This window comes from Anas acuta, chromosome 1 (assembly GCF_963932015.1).
Source record: "Anas acuta chromosome 1, bAnaAcu1.1, whole genome shotgun sequence".
Classification (NCBI taxonomy): Eukaryota; Metazoa; Chordata; class Aves; order Anseriformes; family Anatidae; genus Anas; species Anas acuta.
This window is the reverse complement of record NC_088979.1, coordinates 98,073,126-98,088,027: the sequence shown is the minus strand read 5'-3', so window position 1 is coordinate 98,088,027 and position 14,902 is coordinate 98,073,126. Positions and strand designations below refer to the sequence as shown.

General features: G+C 46.2%; 1 protein-coding gene across 2 annotated transcripts in view; it reads right to left on the bottom strand.

The window, feature by feature from the left end:
- Nucleotides 1-545: 545 nt before the first annotated feature.
- The window catches only part of CYYR1 (cysteine and tyrosine rich 1), a 57,478-nt gene continuing 43,121 nt past the window's right edge, over nt 546-14,902 (bottom strand). For both annotated transcript variants that reach the window (XM_068689873.1, XM_068689883.1), the window contains exons 3-4: nt 8,116-8,273; nt 546-3,295 (exon numbers count right to left, since the gene is read on the bottom strand). In XM_068689873.1, coding sequence (XP_068545974.1) covers nt 3,162-3,295; nt 8,116-8,273 — 292 coding nt within the window. In that variant the 3' untranslated portion in view covers nt 546-3,161. The remainder of the gene's footprint in view (nt 3,296-8,115; nt 8,274-14,902) is intronic.

The window sequence follows — 14,902 nt, the reverse complement described above, 5'->3', positions numbered from 1 at the left end:
ATAAAAACACTTCAACTTTTTCAACAGGATTCAACTTCAGTGTTAGCAAGTACTCCCATTTGTTTGTGCAGCCTATGTTTATGTGCTATTTCTTCACTTCTATACATTTCTCAAACTCCCTCCTCCTCTTTGGTTATTTTCTTATTTTTGAAGCAATCTTCACCTGATTTTGAAAAGAGGTGACTTGGCACTACTTCTACCTGATTTCCTGGAAGAGCAGCTCCTGTATGTTTTATCTTCTTAGTAAGGACAAGACATGTGGTGACCTTTGAGAAGTAAAACAATTGTCTGGTATGGCCCAATACATATGGGTCTGCAGAACATTAACTGGCATACTAAAATCAATCTCCTCACTAGCGTTTTCATATCAAACAAATAGCTCTCTATCACCATGAAATTCTCAAATTGCTATTTCCATAATTTTCCCCTGCAATTAGTCATGTATACATTCCAGTTACTTAGGTCACCATGACATTTATGCAATATCATCAGAGGCAACATGCAGTCTCAAAGCTGAAAAACAGAGGACTCCATGACCAAAGATGTTTAATTGTTTTCCTGAAATGCCTTTTTATTTAAGAGATCTGCTTGGTCACTTGTTCTGACAAATGTCACAGGTAAAGAAATTCTTCCTCTCAGGGGAGATTTAGGATAGTTTTCTTTCTCTGTATTTTTCAGGAGACCGGATTCATCAAATACAAACTACTTTTTGATTGGTGTGTCCACATGCTCAATACAAAGACATGAAATACACAAATGGGGGAAATGACAAATACTCATTATTTACAGGTAAGTTTTTGGCACAGAAATATCATCCAATGCAATCAAGGGTAAAGTGCTGAGGTAGTAGCGTAGAATGATGTAGAAGCAGGACTTCCCACACAGAACACCATGCTCATCCTTTCCTTCACACTGACCACCAGCCCAGATGGGAAGTTTGGCAGGCACACCAGCACCCCTAGAGATGGGTTTGCAAAGGGAGTGCCAAAACCCAGAAGGTAATAATTCACAGGAAGATTGCAACTGAGGAGCATCCGTCTCTTAGGAGAGGTCATGTTAGCAGCAGAGATGTCACAGGACAAAGCCCAGAGAAGTAACTGTAAAGATAACCTAGTTCAGGATTTTTCATCTCAGAAAGCAAATCAGAAATGAGAACGTAACTTTCCTTCCTTGGGGAAGGCTCCAAGGAACCAGCAGTAACCAAAATCAGTGACACAGCTCGGTTTTCCTCTGACCAGGTTACAAAAGCCTGGAGAGCTAGTGGGTTGGTGATTCAAGGCTGAGTTTGGCCAAAGGCCACAACACAGATCTGATCCTAGAATGGTAAGGACTGAGGCCATTTGTGCTTTCTAGTGTGTTTTTTCAAAAGGGTAAAGTTAGTCATCTTGGAAAGGACAAATACAATTACAAAATCTAAGCAAGAACAGTCAATGAGGTCTTGGATGCAAGAAAGCTTCTGAATAAGTTTTGTACTCAGAGCTAAAAGGTTGCTTGAGTTCTTCCCTGAATCAGGACTGAATGCCAAAAATATCTCACTTAGGGGTTGATCAGAGATTTTGTTATCTGGCTTCACAGGGATATGGATACCACCTTTTGCAAGCTGTTTTTCAGTTCATTAACACGCTGAAACTTCTGAAAAAAAAAAAAAAAGAAAAGATGAGGGCTATACTGGAAAACATTTAAACACCTTCAGATCTCTAGGAATCAGTGGTAACCTGAAGCTTCTCCTCTGAAATGAACTTGATGCCACAGCTGTCTTGAACCGTCTTGAACCAGGTGTCTTATTTTGTCACCTTCCAGTATTTTGGCTGCACAGTTCTCCAACTGCCCAGCTACCCAACTCAAACTAAGTGAGTTCAACACTTCTAAATCCCTGAAGAGAACCATTGCCTTTTGGTTTGCATGTAAAACCAGTGTCGTCATTGAAAGACGATGCTTTAGGATGAACGATGTGTTAGGTAACTGGATACTCTGTTCTGAAATAGCTGCTGCTGAATTACAGTTAGGCCAATAAGTATATGGAAGATTTTAAATCATGAAGGTCTGTACTTTACATAGCAGAGATTAAACAATTTTGAACAATATGCATGACAAATGCAAAAAATACTACTTGGCATCTTAGACTTTTAGAATGGCCAAGGCAACATTCAAAAGTAATCTGATGCTCACAGTCTCTCTTCTCATCTCTTTGCTTAGGCTGAATTTCATTACTACTGGAAAACAGTACAATTTTTTTATTATTATTTAAAAAAGGTCTTTAAGCAATCCAATTGAAACACAGATCTATGATGTTTTAGTAATTGATTTGGTTTTCTTCTCCCACTTGTGAGTTTTCCTGAATTAATATTTTATTAAAAAATCAAAGTATCATTTAGTCTTAAAAAAGGCATTGTGGCATTGTCCAATGTCCACAGTATTTAAGTCCAGGTAAAAGTTAATCAGCTATAAATTAGTGTAATTCACATATAAAAATGCTCTTTATGTTTACATTTTAGGCCACAAACAAGTCTCAACTTGTTTAAAAGTAGGCACTTAAAACAGCCTGCACCTGGCCAAAAATACCATCCATCATTTTTTGGTTACTGAGTAACTCCCAACAGCACTTCTCTTTGTAATACACCTATCAGGTCAATATGCACAGCTGATCATCAGTTATCATCATCCTGAAGTAGAAACTGAAAATAGCTTCAGTCTTCCTTGTTCTTCCTTATTCCCCTTGTCTCACAGAAAGGCGTATCACATGTTTGAAGACCGCAGTTGGAATTTTCTCCCAGAATAAGCCCCAGCAGCTGCCTCTTGTGCATTTGAAACAGACCTTGTTGAACCATTTGCAACATTTGCGTGTTCCTAAATGGGAAGACCATGGCTCCCGTGTGCTGTAACAGGCTGCAGCTGAGGCTAAACACTGGTATTAAGGGCTACTCATCAGGCACTGACTTAGAGGAACTTTGGTCACACACTGTTTAACCATGAAATGTGATGGTCCAGAGTGGACAGTATTTTTCTTTGCCCTGAGCCACATCAACCCTCCTTGGTTATTTCAACCTCTGACCAGATGTGTTGATGCAGACCCCATTCTCCTTGTCCCTGAGCCAAAAATATTTGTTCCAATGGTGCTGGCTGTTTCAACAGGCAGTTAATATCCAGGTGAAGCCATGTAATTATTTCCCTGAATATCCAGGGTAAGGAGGGGGTGGAGGATACTGTATTGAAGTCTGTGGAGTGGGAGTATATGGTGGAGGTAGATCAACGGGGTATTCCATTTCATATTCATAGCTGTACGGTGGTGGAGCCACTAAAAAGGGAGAAGGAAGAAAGAGTTAAAAAATAATCTTTTTCATATGCAGGCACCTAAGTATTTTCTTGTTGGCATTAAGATTTCCATAGAACAGATGTAAAGTCTCCTGAGAACACACCTGTGTTTTTTTGTTTTGTTTTGTTTTCAGACTGTTGTTATAAGTCACTTTATGTCAATGCCAGTCTTTGCTTACTGCCCTTTCTTTCACTGCTGTCTCTATGCCCACAGACATGCCACAGACATGTTGTCCTGCTAACAGGGCTTGAGTGGCCATATGGCAAAAAATACCAGGGTAGTGTGGCAGAGAGCTACACTTTTTCAGAGGAGGGAGGTTGGGTTTTCATCAGATCTATTCCCTTTCACCCCCTTCACCAGCAACATAGACTTATGCTGTCTCAAAATGACGGTGTAGCCTTCACTGATCCCTACAGACAATTGGAATACTCTCTGGGTCCCCAGGAGGTGTGTGCCATGCCATGCCATACTATGCCAAACACAGTGGAAAGCTCCTTGCAACACAGCAGTGTCACACCTGCTAGGGCAAATGCTGGACATTTTTCCAGGGTATTCCCAGGTCTCAGGCTGAGGAATAACAGAGCTTGCATCTTGTTCTCCCCAAAGGAGACACTTGAGGAGAGCCCTGTGTCTGTAAACCAGGTCAGGCACTTAGGAAAAATAAACAAACAAATAAATAAATAAATTAAGAGGCAGCTGAAAAGATTTTCTTCAATTACTTCTGCTAACCTTAGAGAAAGATTAATTCAGTGATCATAAAGACAGTAAATGTTGCAGAATTGTATGTATGGTAGGAACAGAAGGCCCCATATCAAAACCCCATTACAGTAGTCCACAAATTTTAAGCTTGAGTCTGCCCCTTCTCAGTTCGTGTCACCGTGGAGGCCTTTCTATTCCTTGCTTAGGTATCTCAAGCAGACTGGCATCAAAACAGCACTTTAACAGAGAGGAAACAGAAACCTGGAATGTTTGTGATGGAGGGAAGAGACTCAAGTCCCGGTGTGGAAGGAAAAGCACTCCCTGCTCTCTGAAAACCTGGCTGCCATGGTGGCTGAGGCCAAAGGAAAGGCACCTCCTCACTTGCTGTTCCTCTCCAAAACTGGCAGTGGCAAGGGGGACAAATCTTAGAGCCAAGGCCAGGTCAGTCATCACTCCAGAAGTGTTCATGACAATGGGGAACACAGAGGCCATTTCAGGGCTTGTCCCGTCCTCCAAAAGGTGCTGCTGCTACGAGAAAGAACTGCACGAACAAATATTTGGACCAGGAACAGGGAGCGTGCAGTCAAACTGCCTGGAGGTGGAGAGAGAGGGGGTGAGTCATAGCAGGAGCAAACTTGGGGAAGCTACAGCCCCAGGGACTTCATTTTGCTGTTGTTTTTACAGCTTGCAGTCACTGTTAGATTCTGAAGTAGCTCTTCAGAAATTCATGGCTGAGAGTACTGCAGTTTTCTTTCATTACTCATCTCTCTATGCAAAACAATGTCGCCATGATAAGGATGATTATAGCTGGGTTTAGTTTAACTGGAAAGTCAGAGGATGAGGGAGAGAACAGACACTAAGAGCAGTGAATGTGATGAAGGGAGACAAATACTGCATGGCTTGCCTGTGAGTATACTTAATGCACCTGGGGTTTGTGGCAACCTTTTAAAAATAGGAGGGAATATAAAGGCAGGAGATCTCCATGAGTGGGATGGGGGGACATGTTCTGTGAAACGCCATTGCCCTTTATGACACTGAACTCGCAGTTATCCCTAGGCAGTTGCTCCTGGATGTGTAATTAATCACATCACCAAAGCAGAGACACAGCTGAAATGCATAAACACTGTTAATGCTGCTTCCAGGGGCCAGCTTTGTTCTTCAACAATGTGGCCATTTTGATAAGGTGGGGACCCCAGAAAAACAACCCCTGCAGCTTGGTGCAGACTCACCTTTGGTGTTCCTGTACCCCACTCCTAGTGCGTAGCAAGCTGACAGACCTGCACGGAGTTAGCTCAGGTATCACAGAAGCACACAGAATCACAGAATTTCGCAGTTGGAAGAGACCTCAAGATCATTGAGTCCAACCTCTGACCTAACACTAACAAGTCCTCCACTAAACCATATCGCTAAGCTCTACATCTAAATGTCTTTTAAAGACCTCCAGGGATGGTGACTCCACCACTTCCCTGGGCAGCCCATTCCAGTGCCTAACAACACTTTTGGTAAAGAAGTTCTTCCTAATATCCAACCTAAACCTCCCCTGGCACAACTTTAGCCCATTCCCCCTCGTCCTGTCACCAGGCATGTGGGAGAACAGACCAACCCCCACCTCACTACAGCCTCCTTTAATGTACTTATAAAGAGCGATAAGGTCACCCCTGAGCCTCCTCTTCTCCAGGCTGAACAAGCCCAGCTCCCTCAGCTGCTCCTCACAGGACTTGTTCCTGACGATTTTGCAATTTTTGTCAGCTGCCTGTAGAACTCCTCATCAGCCTCCTCATCCTGGTTCGGCGGTCTATAGCATCCCCCACCAGGATGCTTGCCTTGTTGGCCTTCCCGCTGACCCTAACCCACAGGGACTCAACCTTATCATTCCCAGCCTCAAGTTCCACGACATCAAAACTCTCTCTCATACAGAGAGCCACACCACCACCCCTTCTGTGCTGCCTGTCCCTTCTGAAGAGCCTATAGCCAGTTATTGCAGCACTCCAGTCATGAGAGTGGTCCCACCACATCTCCATGATGGCAACCAAGTCGTGGCCTGCCTGCCACATGATGGCTTCCAGCTCCTCCTGTTTGTTGCCCATGCTGTGTGCATTACTGTAGATGCACTTCAGCTGGGCCATTGCCTTCTCTCCCAGCCTTGCCATTGTTCCCCCTGGCACAGCTCTAACAAGCCTTGTTTCAGCCCTATCCCCCTTCTCACCTAGTTGAAAGCCCTCTCAATGAGCCCTGCCAGCTCCTGGCCCAGGATCTGTTTTCCCCTTAGAGATAGGGACCCGTCCGCGGCCATCTGGCCGGGTGCCGAGTAAAGCGCCCCATGGTCAAAAAAAACAAATTTTCTGTGTTGGCACCAGCCTCTGAGCCACGTGTTTATCAGGTGGGCTTTCCGTGTCCTCTCTGTTCCCCTCCCTGCCACCGTAGGGATGGACGAAATCACCACCTGTACTCCCGCTCCATCCACTAACCGTCCCAGTCCCCTAAAGGCCCGTTTGATGGTCTTCAGGCTTCTCTCTTCAATGTCATCACTGCCAGCCTGGACTATTAAAAGAGTCAGAGAGGCGAACCAGGTTGGGAAGCTCTCTGGCAATGTCCCTGACCCTGGCCCCAGGGAGGCAGCAGACTTCCCTATGGGTAGGGTCAGGCCGACAAATAGGGCCCTCTGCTCCCCTGAGAAGGGAGTCGCCCACAACCATCACCCTTCTTTCTGTCCTGCTGGAGGCAGTCCTGAGGTGTGGAGTTGACTTTGTTGCCCTAGGCATTCTCCTGGGCAGACTTTCTACCTCGTCCTCAGCTACCGGTCTCTCAATCTCCAGGGCCTCAAACCTGTTGAGTAAGGGCACCTGGGAAGGTGGGGCTGGTGGGGGAGGGCATCGCCTGCGATGTCGAGCAGGGACCTGTCTCCATTCCTCCTCAACTCCTAGGTCCCTTCCTTCTGCCCGAGAGCAACAGGGCAGGGGGTCCACCCCCATTTGGGGTGTCTCATCCCAGTGCCTGTCCTTCAGGCCATGCAGGGAGTCGCTCCACCAGTCTATCTTGCACTCGCTTTCCCTGATATCCCTCAACCTCTCCGCCTCCTCCTTGAGTCCTGCCACCAGGTGGACCAGGTCATCCACCCGCTTGCACCTCACACACGCAGTCTCTCTGCCCCCCGCAGGTGGTAGCAGCAGGCTCAGGCACTCCCTGCACCCGGAGACCTGAGCTGCTGCAGTGTTGAGCGGGCAGTCGGTCTGGGTCACCTCGCTCCCTAGGGGCAGTTTATGAACGGCCGGGGAGGGGGTGCTGCTGGCTCCGCTACGCCTCGTTCCCGCCTCGTTCGCCTCCCACGCGAGGGCTGCCGGGTCCTGGCAGCTCCCTCGAGTGGGCTCGATGCAAGAAAAATCATCCCTGCCTGTCTGATCCCCTGCTCCGCTGCCGAACGCATCTGACCCGGAGCCGATCGCCTCAGCTGGATTGTCTGGGTACCACCAGACGTATCAGCTCCCGGTCACCATGGGCACAGCTACACTACAGCAGAACTGTAAGGGGTCCCTACTGCTTTTTGGGGTGCCCCAGGGCCCTGGCTTGGTGCCTCCCCTGGTGCTGCCCTGTACCTGATAAACCATTATGGCAAAATGGCATATGGCCATCTTGGCATATGGCATGCCGGGCCCCCATGGTGCTGGGTGATGAAAGGGAGCTGAGTGTACGTGACCCAGTGCAACTACAAGAACCAGAGCACAAAGGAAAACCAACCGATCTGTCACCGGAGAGCCTCTGGCACGTGGAGAGAGCCAGTTCGGCACAGCGCAGCGAGGCCTGGACGTGCTGCTGCAGGCACTGCCCGCCGTGCAGCCGTGCTGAGGATCTGGCACCCGGCCAGGCCTCATTAGCCCACGGAGGAGCGGAATAAATGAGCCTGGGTGGAGAGCTGCACTAATGAGCCCTGTGCAGGCCAGGCTGTCTTGCGATTGTCAGCAGGGAGTCGTGGTCCTGCCTCTCCCCTGCAGGCCCAGGAGAGCCTCCTGTGCTCGCACCCACACTTGCTGTGGGGCTGGGGCTGTCCAGAGCCACGGCTCCACCCAGACTGCCAGCGCTCCTGCCGGCCCCGCTCTGCCCCTCACCTGGGTAGGTGCTGATGGCGTTGATGTGCGTTGTGCGGATGACCCCGACTCGAGTCCCACGGTTGTTCTTCATGCACATGCAGATGCAGATGGCAATCCCGGCGATCACTCCCATTATAAAGACGATGCCAAAAACGATCCCAGCTATCGCTGTGCCTCTGCAAGGGGAATGGAAATATGCAGTCAGTCGTAGCTGAATAATGTTTACAAAAATAATAAATTCTTTCCTCAGGAGTGGCCTCATTTGAGCAGAAAAAGTGCATATTGGCTATTGAAAATGCTGCAAATTTTGACCCATTAGAATAAAAGAAATGAAAGATCTCAGAGACTGAAACGCAGACTGTTTCAAAGTCACCTTTGCAATTATGCCAGATCACTCTCCTGATTTACTGTATGTGAAATCCTCCCATTCCAGGTCCTTCTGCATTTAAACACTTCTAAATATTGCCAGAATAACTTCCTCCCTTTCTCCTCATCACGCAAGACCTTTTTTTTCCTGAAGGCATTGGCATGATTTTCTTTTTAAAGGCAGTGTAAGCTATCCCCAGTAATATATTCCAGAAGCGTCCAGAAGTGCAGCCTGCTTCCACAGGAATGTTTGTGTCATTGTTTTATCTTGGGTCAAAAAGTCCTCCTGCTCTGCTTCTCGGCCCACAGATTAAGGAGAGCCTGCTCTTCTTGAGGATGAGCAGCAAGAGGCAAAGCAATGACTATCCTTTCACACATCTGCTGCTGCAACCAGTGCAAGGATTTGAGGCTTAAATGATTTCTTTTAAAATGGTCCAGGGGCTGGAATTCAGCTCAGCCCCTGAAGTAATGAATCAGTCTTTCCTTGAAATCATACAGAGAAAGGACAGGAAGCCTTGTTGTGCTGGCACACAGGAGAAAAACCTCACTAAAAACTCCCAATAATACCAAGGGCAAAATTGGCCTTTCTGATGGACCCTGCAGTTCACTTGGGCTTGTTGGCAGGCATGGGAATGAAAGGTTATATGAACGACAGTATTTATAGCCTGCCCTTTTATGTAACAAACCCAGTGACTTGCCAGAAATATTCTTACTTCATGCACCTCTTCTTCCTCTTTGGAAGCCATTTACTGGCTTCCAAAAAGTCAACAGGAGTCAGAGCAGACTCAGTATTTGAAAAACCAGACCTTTTATTTAGGGACCTAAATATGAATTTAAGAGTTTGTTTGTAGGTACTAACTTTGCAGGAATCTGGCCAACATTTGCAGTAATACTGAATTGTATAGCATAAGTAAACACAGACAATTTGCTGTCTTAGTAAAATACACTGCCAGGGAGCTAAATTGCTCTCTGCTGCTATGTAGCAATGAATGAAGGGTGTGCAGGGAGAGTAAACCTGCTAATATTTTGCAGAATACATGAAGGTTGAATTTATGAAATGCTAACTCATGGCAGCAAGCACTTGGCCACAAAACCAGTAGCTCAGAAGTCATTTTGGAGCACTGCTGTGATCAAGTGCTTTGGTATTAGCCTGTATGAATGACTTAAAAAACACCTCCCCTGCCTCTGCTTCAACATGACCTTCCCTGAGAGCGCTGTGCTATGGTCACAGAGAATGCTCTTACACCCACATTTCTTCCACCCACTCCCAGGTGGAAGAAACAGAAGCAGCCACGGCTGGCCTCAGGACCTGGGCTGCATTTCTTCTTTGTGCATGGTTCACTGCTGCACAGCGCTTGCAACCCAGGTAGGATCTGCCAGGCAAATCTCCTTAAATCCCAGAAACTACAATAATTTCCCTTGCTCATAATCAGCAGCAAGCTGAGGAAAATGTGACTTCCATCCTAAAGGTTGACAGACGTGGGTAATGCCCAATATTGCACACACATATAGCTAATACATAGTATAATTACTTTCCAAGACCTAAATTAAAACTTCAATATTGATGAAGCCCATTTTAAATAGAGTTTGACTCAGCTGTCTCCAAAGGCAAAGGTGCCCTGTTTGTTCCGCAGGCGTTCAGCTGGGTGCCATTTGGTTATCTGCCCCAAGCGATGGGTTGCACTAGCAACACGGAAAGCATTCTTCATGCACCAGTGCCCACCAGACAGCTTGCATCCAAAGCCTACTTTCCCCTCCTGCATGAACAGCTATTGCTCCAAAGCAGTGTCTCTCTGCTCAGATGCAGATTCAATGATACTCTTCATAGGAAGAGTGTTCATAAAGAAAGGAACAAACATGACAAAATGTCTGATGTTGTCTTCAAGAGGAGTTTCCACCGTTCCTGAGATACTACGCAGATGCTTGTACACTTGTCAGCTTGCTTTGGGTGACAGAAGTGAGATCTGAGGCCTTACTTGCAGTCCTGCAGTTTCTCCTAGTGACCTTTGGATGGTGCTGGCTGACGGGCACCATCCTGCCTCTGCAGGGAAACACTGGCAGGGCAAGACAGCTGCGGAAAGCCCATCGGCATCTGCCGCATCTGAAATTCATAAAGAGCTAGATTTGTCTAGTATTTACATGTGCCTGAAATCCACTGGCAAAACTTCCAAGTTTGAAAAGGCCTCTCAGTCTAAACACACCTTCTGCCAGGTTCAGTAAGCAAAATGAGGAGTTGTGTTTTAGCTTACAGTTGTGTTTTAGCTTTAGTTGTGTTTTAGCCCCCATCAGATAGCACATTCTTTTGCTTGTATCCACCATAGCTCCTGCTGGCATAGCCATGAACTAGGAACAAAAACGGTCACCAAAGAAAATATCCACCAGCTCAGCTCTGTCGTGGCTAAGTGCAAGTCCTGCCTTGGTTCAGAAATCAGGACAGAAAGTGGTTTAAATAGCTAGACCTACTGCTGCTCATGGATCCTTCTTTCCAGACTGCATTGGTAAATTTAGACCACCCATGGGTAGTTACGCAAAGAGAGCCTGAGGTGTGGAGCAGAAGATGTAGGTCACTTTTTAAATCCGGCTGCAGCCTGCCTGAGCATCAGCAGAGAGGCATTCACTGGCCTTTGTGGGCTTCAGATCAGAGCCAGAGTCACACACGTGGAGCTGCTACTAGGGACAGAGTATTTCACTTCAAAAGGAGCTGGCTGGGAGGATGTGGGGTGATGCTTATGGGGACACTCCCTGGCACACGTCCTGGTGCAGGAACCTGCTGCACCCGCAGTGGCTCCCGTAAAGCTACGGGCACTCTGCTGTCCTGCATCAGTCTGAGTGTCCCGGCACCATCACAGGCATGTAGTAGCGGTCTTGAGGATATAACACAAAAACAAAGACTTGTGCTTTTTGTGGAAAGCCGATGGCATGACTAGACTGTGTGAAGAAAAAAATAAAGTATGCATTTTTTAATGGAGTGTCTGGGTTTTTCTTCATGCTATTAGGGAATTTTTGAAAATAATGTCCTACAAATGCATATCCCTTATTTTATATTTAAAAATGCTTGCTTTGTGTCTCTTTGTCTCACAGATATTTTAGACTTCTATGTAGTGACACGGGGGGATACAGATGATATTTTTCATTCTATCTCCACCGCAGAGCTTTTCAAGGGAAGCTGCCTAAGAGATAAAGGACACTGTAGCGCAAAAGGAGACCTATAAACCACACAGCAGAGTCACATAGCAACTGGGAAGTTTGAAACAGAGGGAAAACTTTGAAACGGAACAATTTAAAGGGAAACATTATGCAAAGTCATTTACAGGAGCAACAGACATATGAGAACAAGCACCAGAGAAAAACAATGCACAGGAAAGTAAAGAGAGAGGGGAAAAATAATTTTAAATTGGTGGTAATGTCACGAGGAATTGCCAGGGTAAAAATCAGATAGAGAAGCAGCTTTGGAGGTGTCTTCAGCAATATCCCACTGGAAAGAATATAAATCTGATTTACACTGCCGGACAGGCAGTGCCTCGTGCAGGGGTCAGCTGGGCAGGGCTCTCACTGCCTGAGCAGTTGGCATGGACAAGGTGCCCGGCGTCAGGCACTCCGTAGCTTGGTGGAACCGGCCAGCTGGGTGTTTTACTCAGGTGTCAGAGGCATCATTTACCCTGCTGGAGCAGGGGGTTGGACCAGCTGACCTCCAGAGGTCCCTTCCAACCTCAGCTGTACCGTGATTTGGTGATCAGCAGCTGCTGCTCCAACCTGCCAGTGCTAGGGCTGAGGTGACCAGAGAACAGGAGGGAGACTGAAAAGCAGCCCCGTTCCTTCAGGTCTTAACGAGTGGGAGTCAAGTTCATTTAGCACCATTTTCCCCTTCAGAAAGCCAGAAGGTTGGGATTTAGGTAGGCAAAGTGGATGCCAAACTTGCAGAGACAGGTTAATACTGTCTCTGTGGTCATCTCCGCTTTGGGGCCAGTGGATCTTGGAGGCCTAAAAACTTTACAACTAAATAGGTTATTGTTTCCAAAAGGAAGAATGATTACTGAATAGGCATTGATTTTTAAATGTATTGCCAAAGTTTGTGAGCCAAGTCTCCACAGCCTGCAGTGTGATATGGCAGAGACTTCCTCATCCACTGGCATCCTTCTACTGTAGCAGTTTCTCCTTCTTTGGTTCTACCCTGACTTTACGAGTAGTATTGCCCAGAGCACAAAACTTTGCCTGGAAGCCTCGTTTATTAGTACAAAAAGAAGAAAAAACTTTCAATCAGCTTTTCCAGAAAGCCCACAGACCATAATACAACATGCCTTAATCCCACCAGCACCAAAACAGCCCCTCCCTTGAGTCCCCCCTATACCCCTTGCTCCTACCCGGGGATGCCCAGGAAGGTGCACATCCCCAAACTCCCCGTGTCACCATGCCCAAGGGATGCTGCGTGGCAAGTCACGGAAGAAAATGTGCATTTCTCTCCTTGCTCCCTCCAATGCTTTGCAGCGCAGCAACTCTGACCCAGGCAGGTCTGTTTGTTTTTTAACTGTATCACTCAGTGCACTTCTCTGCAAACCTGCCCAGCCTCTCTCTGCCCTCATGCAAATTTTAGCATCCTTAGCCTCATGTGGCAAGGAGCTCCCCAGCTTAATTACACACCTGAAGAACCACCTCCTCTGCTCTATTCTGCACCGAACAGGCAGTTTCCCCAAGCCTCCTAGCTCTCAGCTCTTCTGTCACCAGCTTCCCTGTCTGCACTGCCCATGATTTTACAGACCTTTTTAGCATCATGCCTGGCAGTCTGCTCCCTCCCATCCTACAGGATCCCTTGTACAAATCAACTTGGTTGATTTGTGTACAGGAACTGCTTTATACCTTTAATCACTCTGGTCACCTGTCCTTGCACTTATTCTCATCCTACTTCGTTGGTTTTTGAGTGCTGCATACAGCATTCAGGATGCAGCTGATGCTGGTGCTACACAGAAGCATAATAATGTTTGCTGTCTCTTCTCTATTTTTTTCCTAAAATAATCCATGGTATTAGATCTTTTTTTTTTTTTTTTTTTGGCTGTCAAACTGTTGGGAGCTGAGATCTTGTGGAACTATTCATCATAATTCCCAGTCTCATTTCTGAGAGGCAACATCAGCTCAGAGCCCATCATTTCATGTGGGACTTGGGACTGTTTTTCCCAATATGCATTAGATAATGCTTACAGGCCCTGGGTTTCCTGCCATGGTGCCCGAACACATGTCCTCTACTGGATGACAGAGACTAAAGCGAGCACAGGAGAACTTAAGCCACCAGATTTTCAAAAGCCCAGCTCTCTCTGTAATATCCTATCAATTTAGAAGCCATCATTGCAGAAGTGGTAGCGCTCTACACCAGAGATTCATTTATACTGGCATAAAGGTCCTTTCATTCTGTAATAGCTTATGTCAGCAATCTTACAGAAATGTGACCGAGTATGGCAAGAAGTTGGTTAGAAGCATGTGAAGATCAGTATTCTCACTCTGCCTTCGCTGTATTTCATTACCCTTTTACTGCAAGAATGACGTGCCATTTTCAGTCTTCACTTTGGTCAGCTGATCTCTTCTATCTCATCATCTCTCCTAATTTCCAGTACTTTTTTAGTCCTCCAATTAATTTCTTGCCAATTCTCTGTATCTATGATTTGCTGGCACTGCATCTCCAGAATAATATGAATAATAATGCATGTAATACATTTTGGAATACTACTGCTAATACTAATAAATACCCTTTAATTTCTTCCATCTTTTGGGCATTCAAAAAGAGGCTGATAAAGGATTTTTTAAAAATCATTCTTTGAGATAAAATAAAATAAGAAGAAATCAATAATCTTTGATCTTCTGACCCAACCATGGACGTTTTGAAAAATGTACTCTTTGGACTCTTAATCAGACCCGATGTTCCTTGCAGGCAGGGGGTGTTGGGCTGTTTATTTAATTTGGTTAGCAAACCTTGGTTTAGTCAGACTGGCAGCAGAAATGCACTTCTCCTGAGCGCACTGAGCATGCAGACCTGCTCTGGAGGCTTTCCCCCTCTTTGCAGCTGCCCCTCTGTTCTAATAAGGGCAAAACCACGTAGTGAGCACCCGTTCCAGAGGCTGTGCTGTTCAGGGCAGTTTGGCTTTATGGCTGGCGCACCTTGAAAGCGCCACTGCTAAAACTGATGGAGCAATGGTTGATTATATCTGCAGCCCAGGTACCCCATGGCTGAGCCTGCAGCCACATTTTTACAGCCGTGAAATGAAGAAAACAGTGTAAGGTGGACTGCAAAATCATCTAACTCAGGAATCAGTGCAATAGTCTGCTGTCTGCTGCCTCCTGTTTTAAATTAAATAATTAGTTTATGGAGTAGCAACTCAAATGGACCAGGTTTGCCTTTGAGGCTGTACTTTGCAGGCACTACTTAGACAAAATTCCTACTAGTACTTCATTT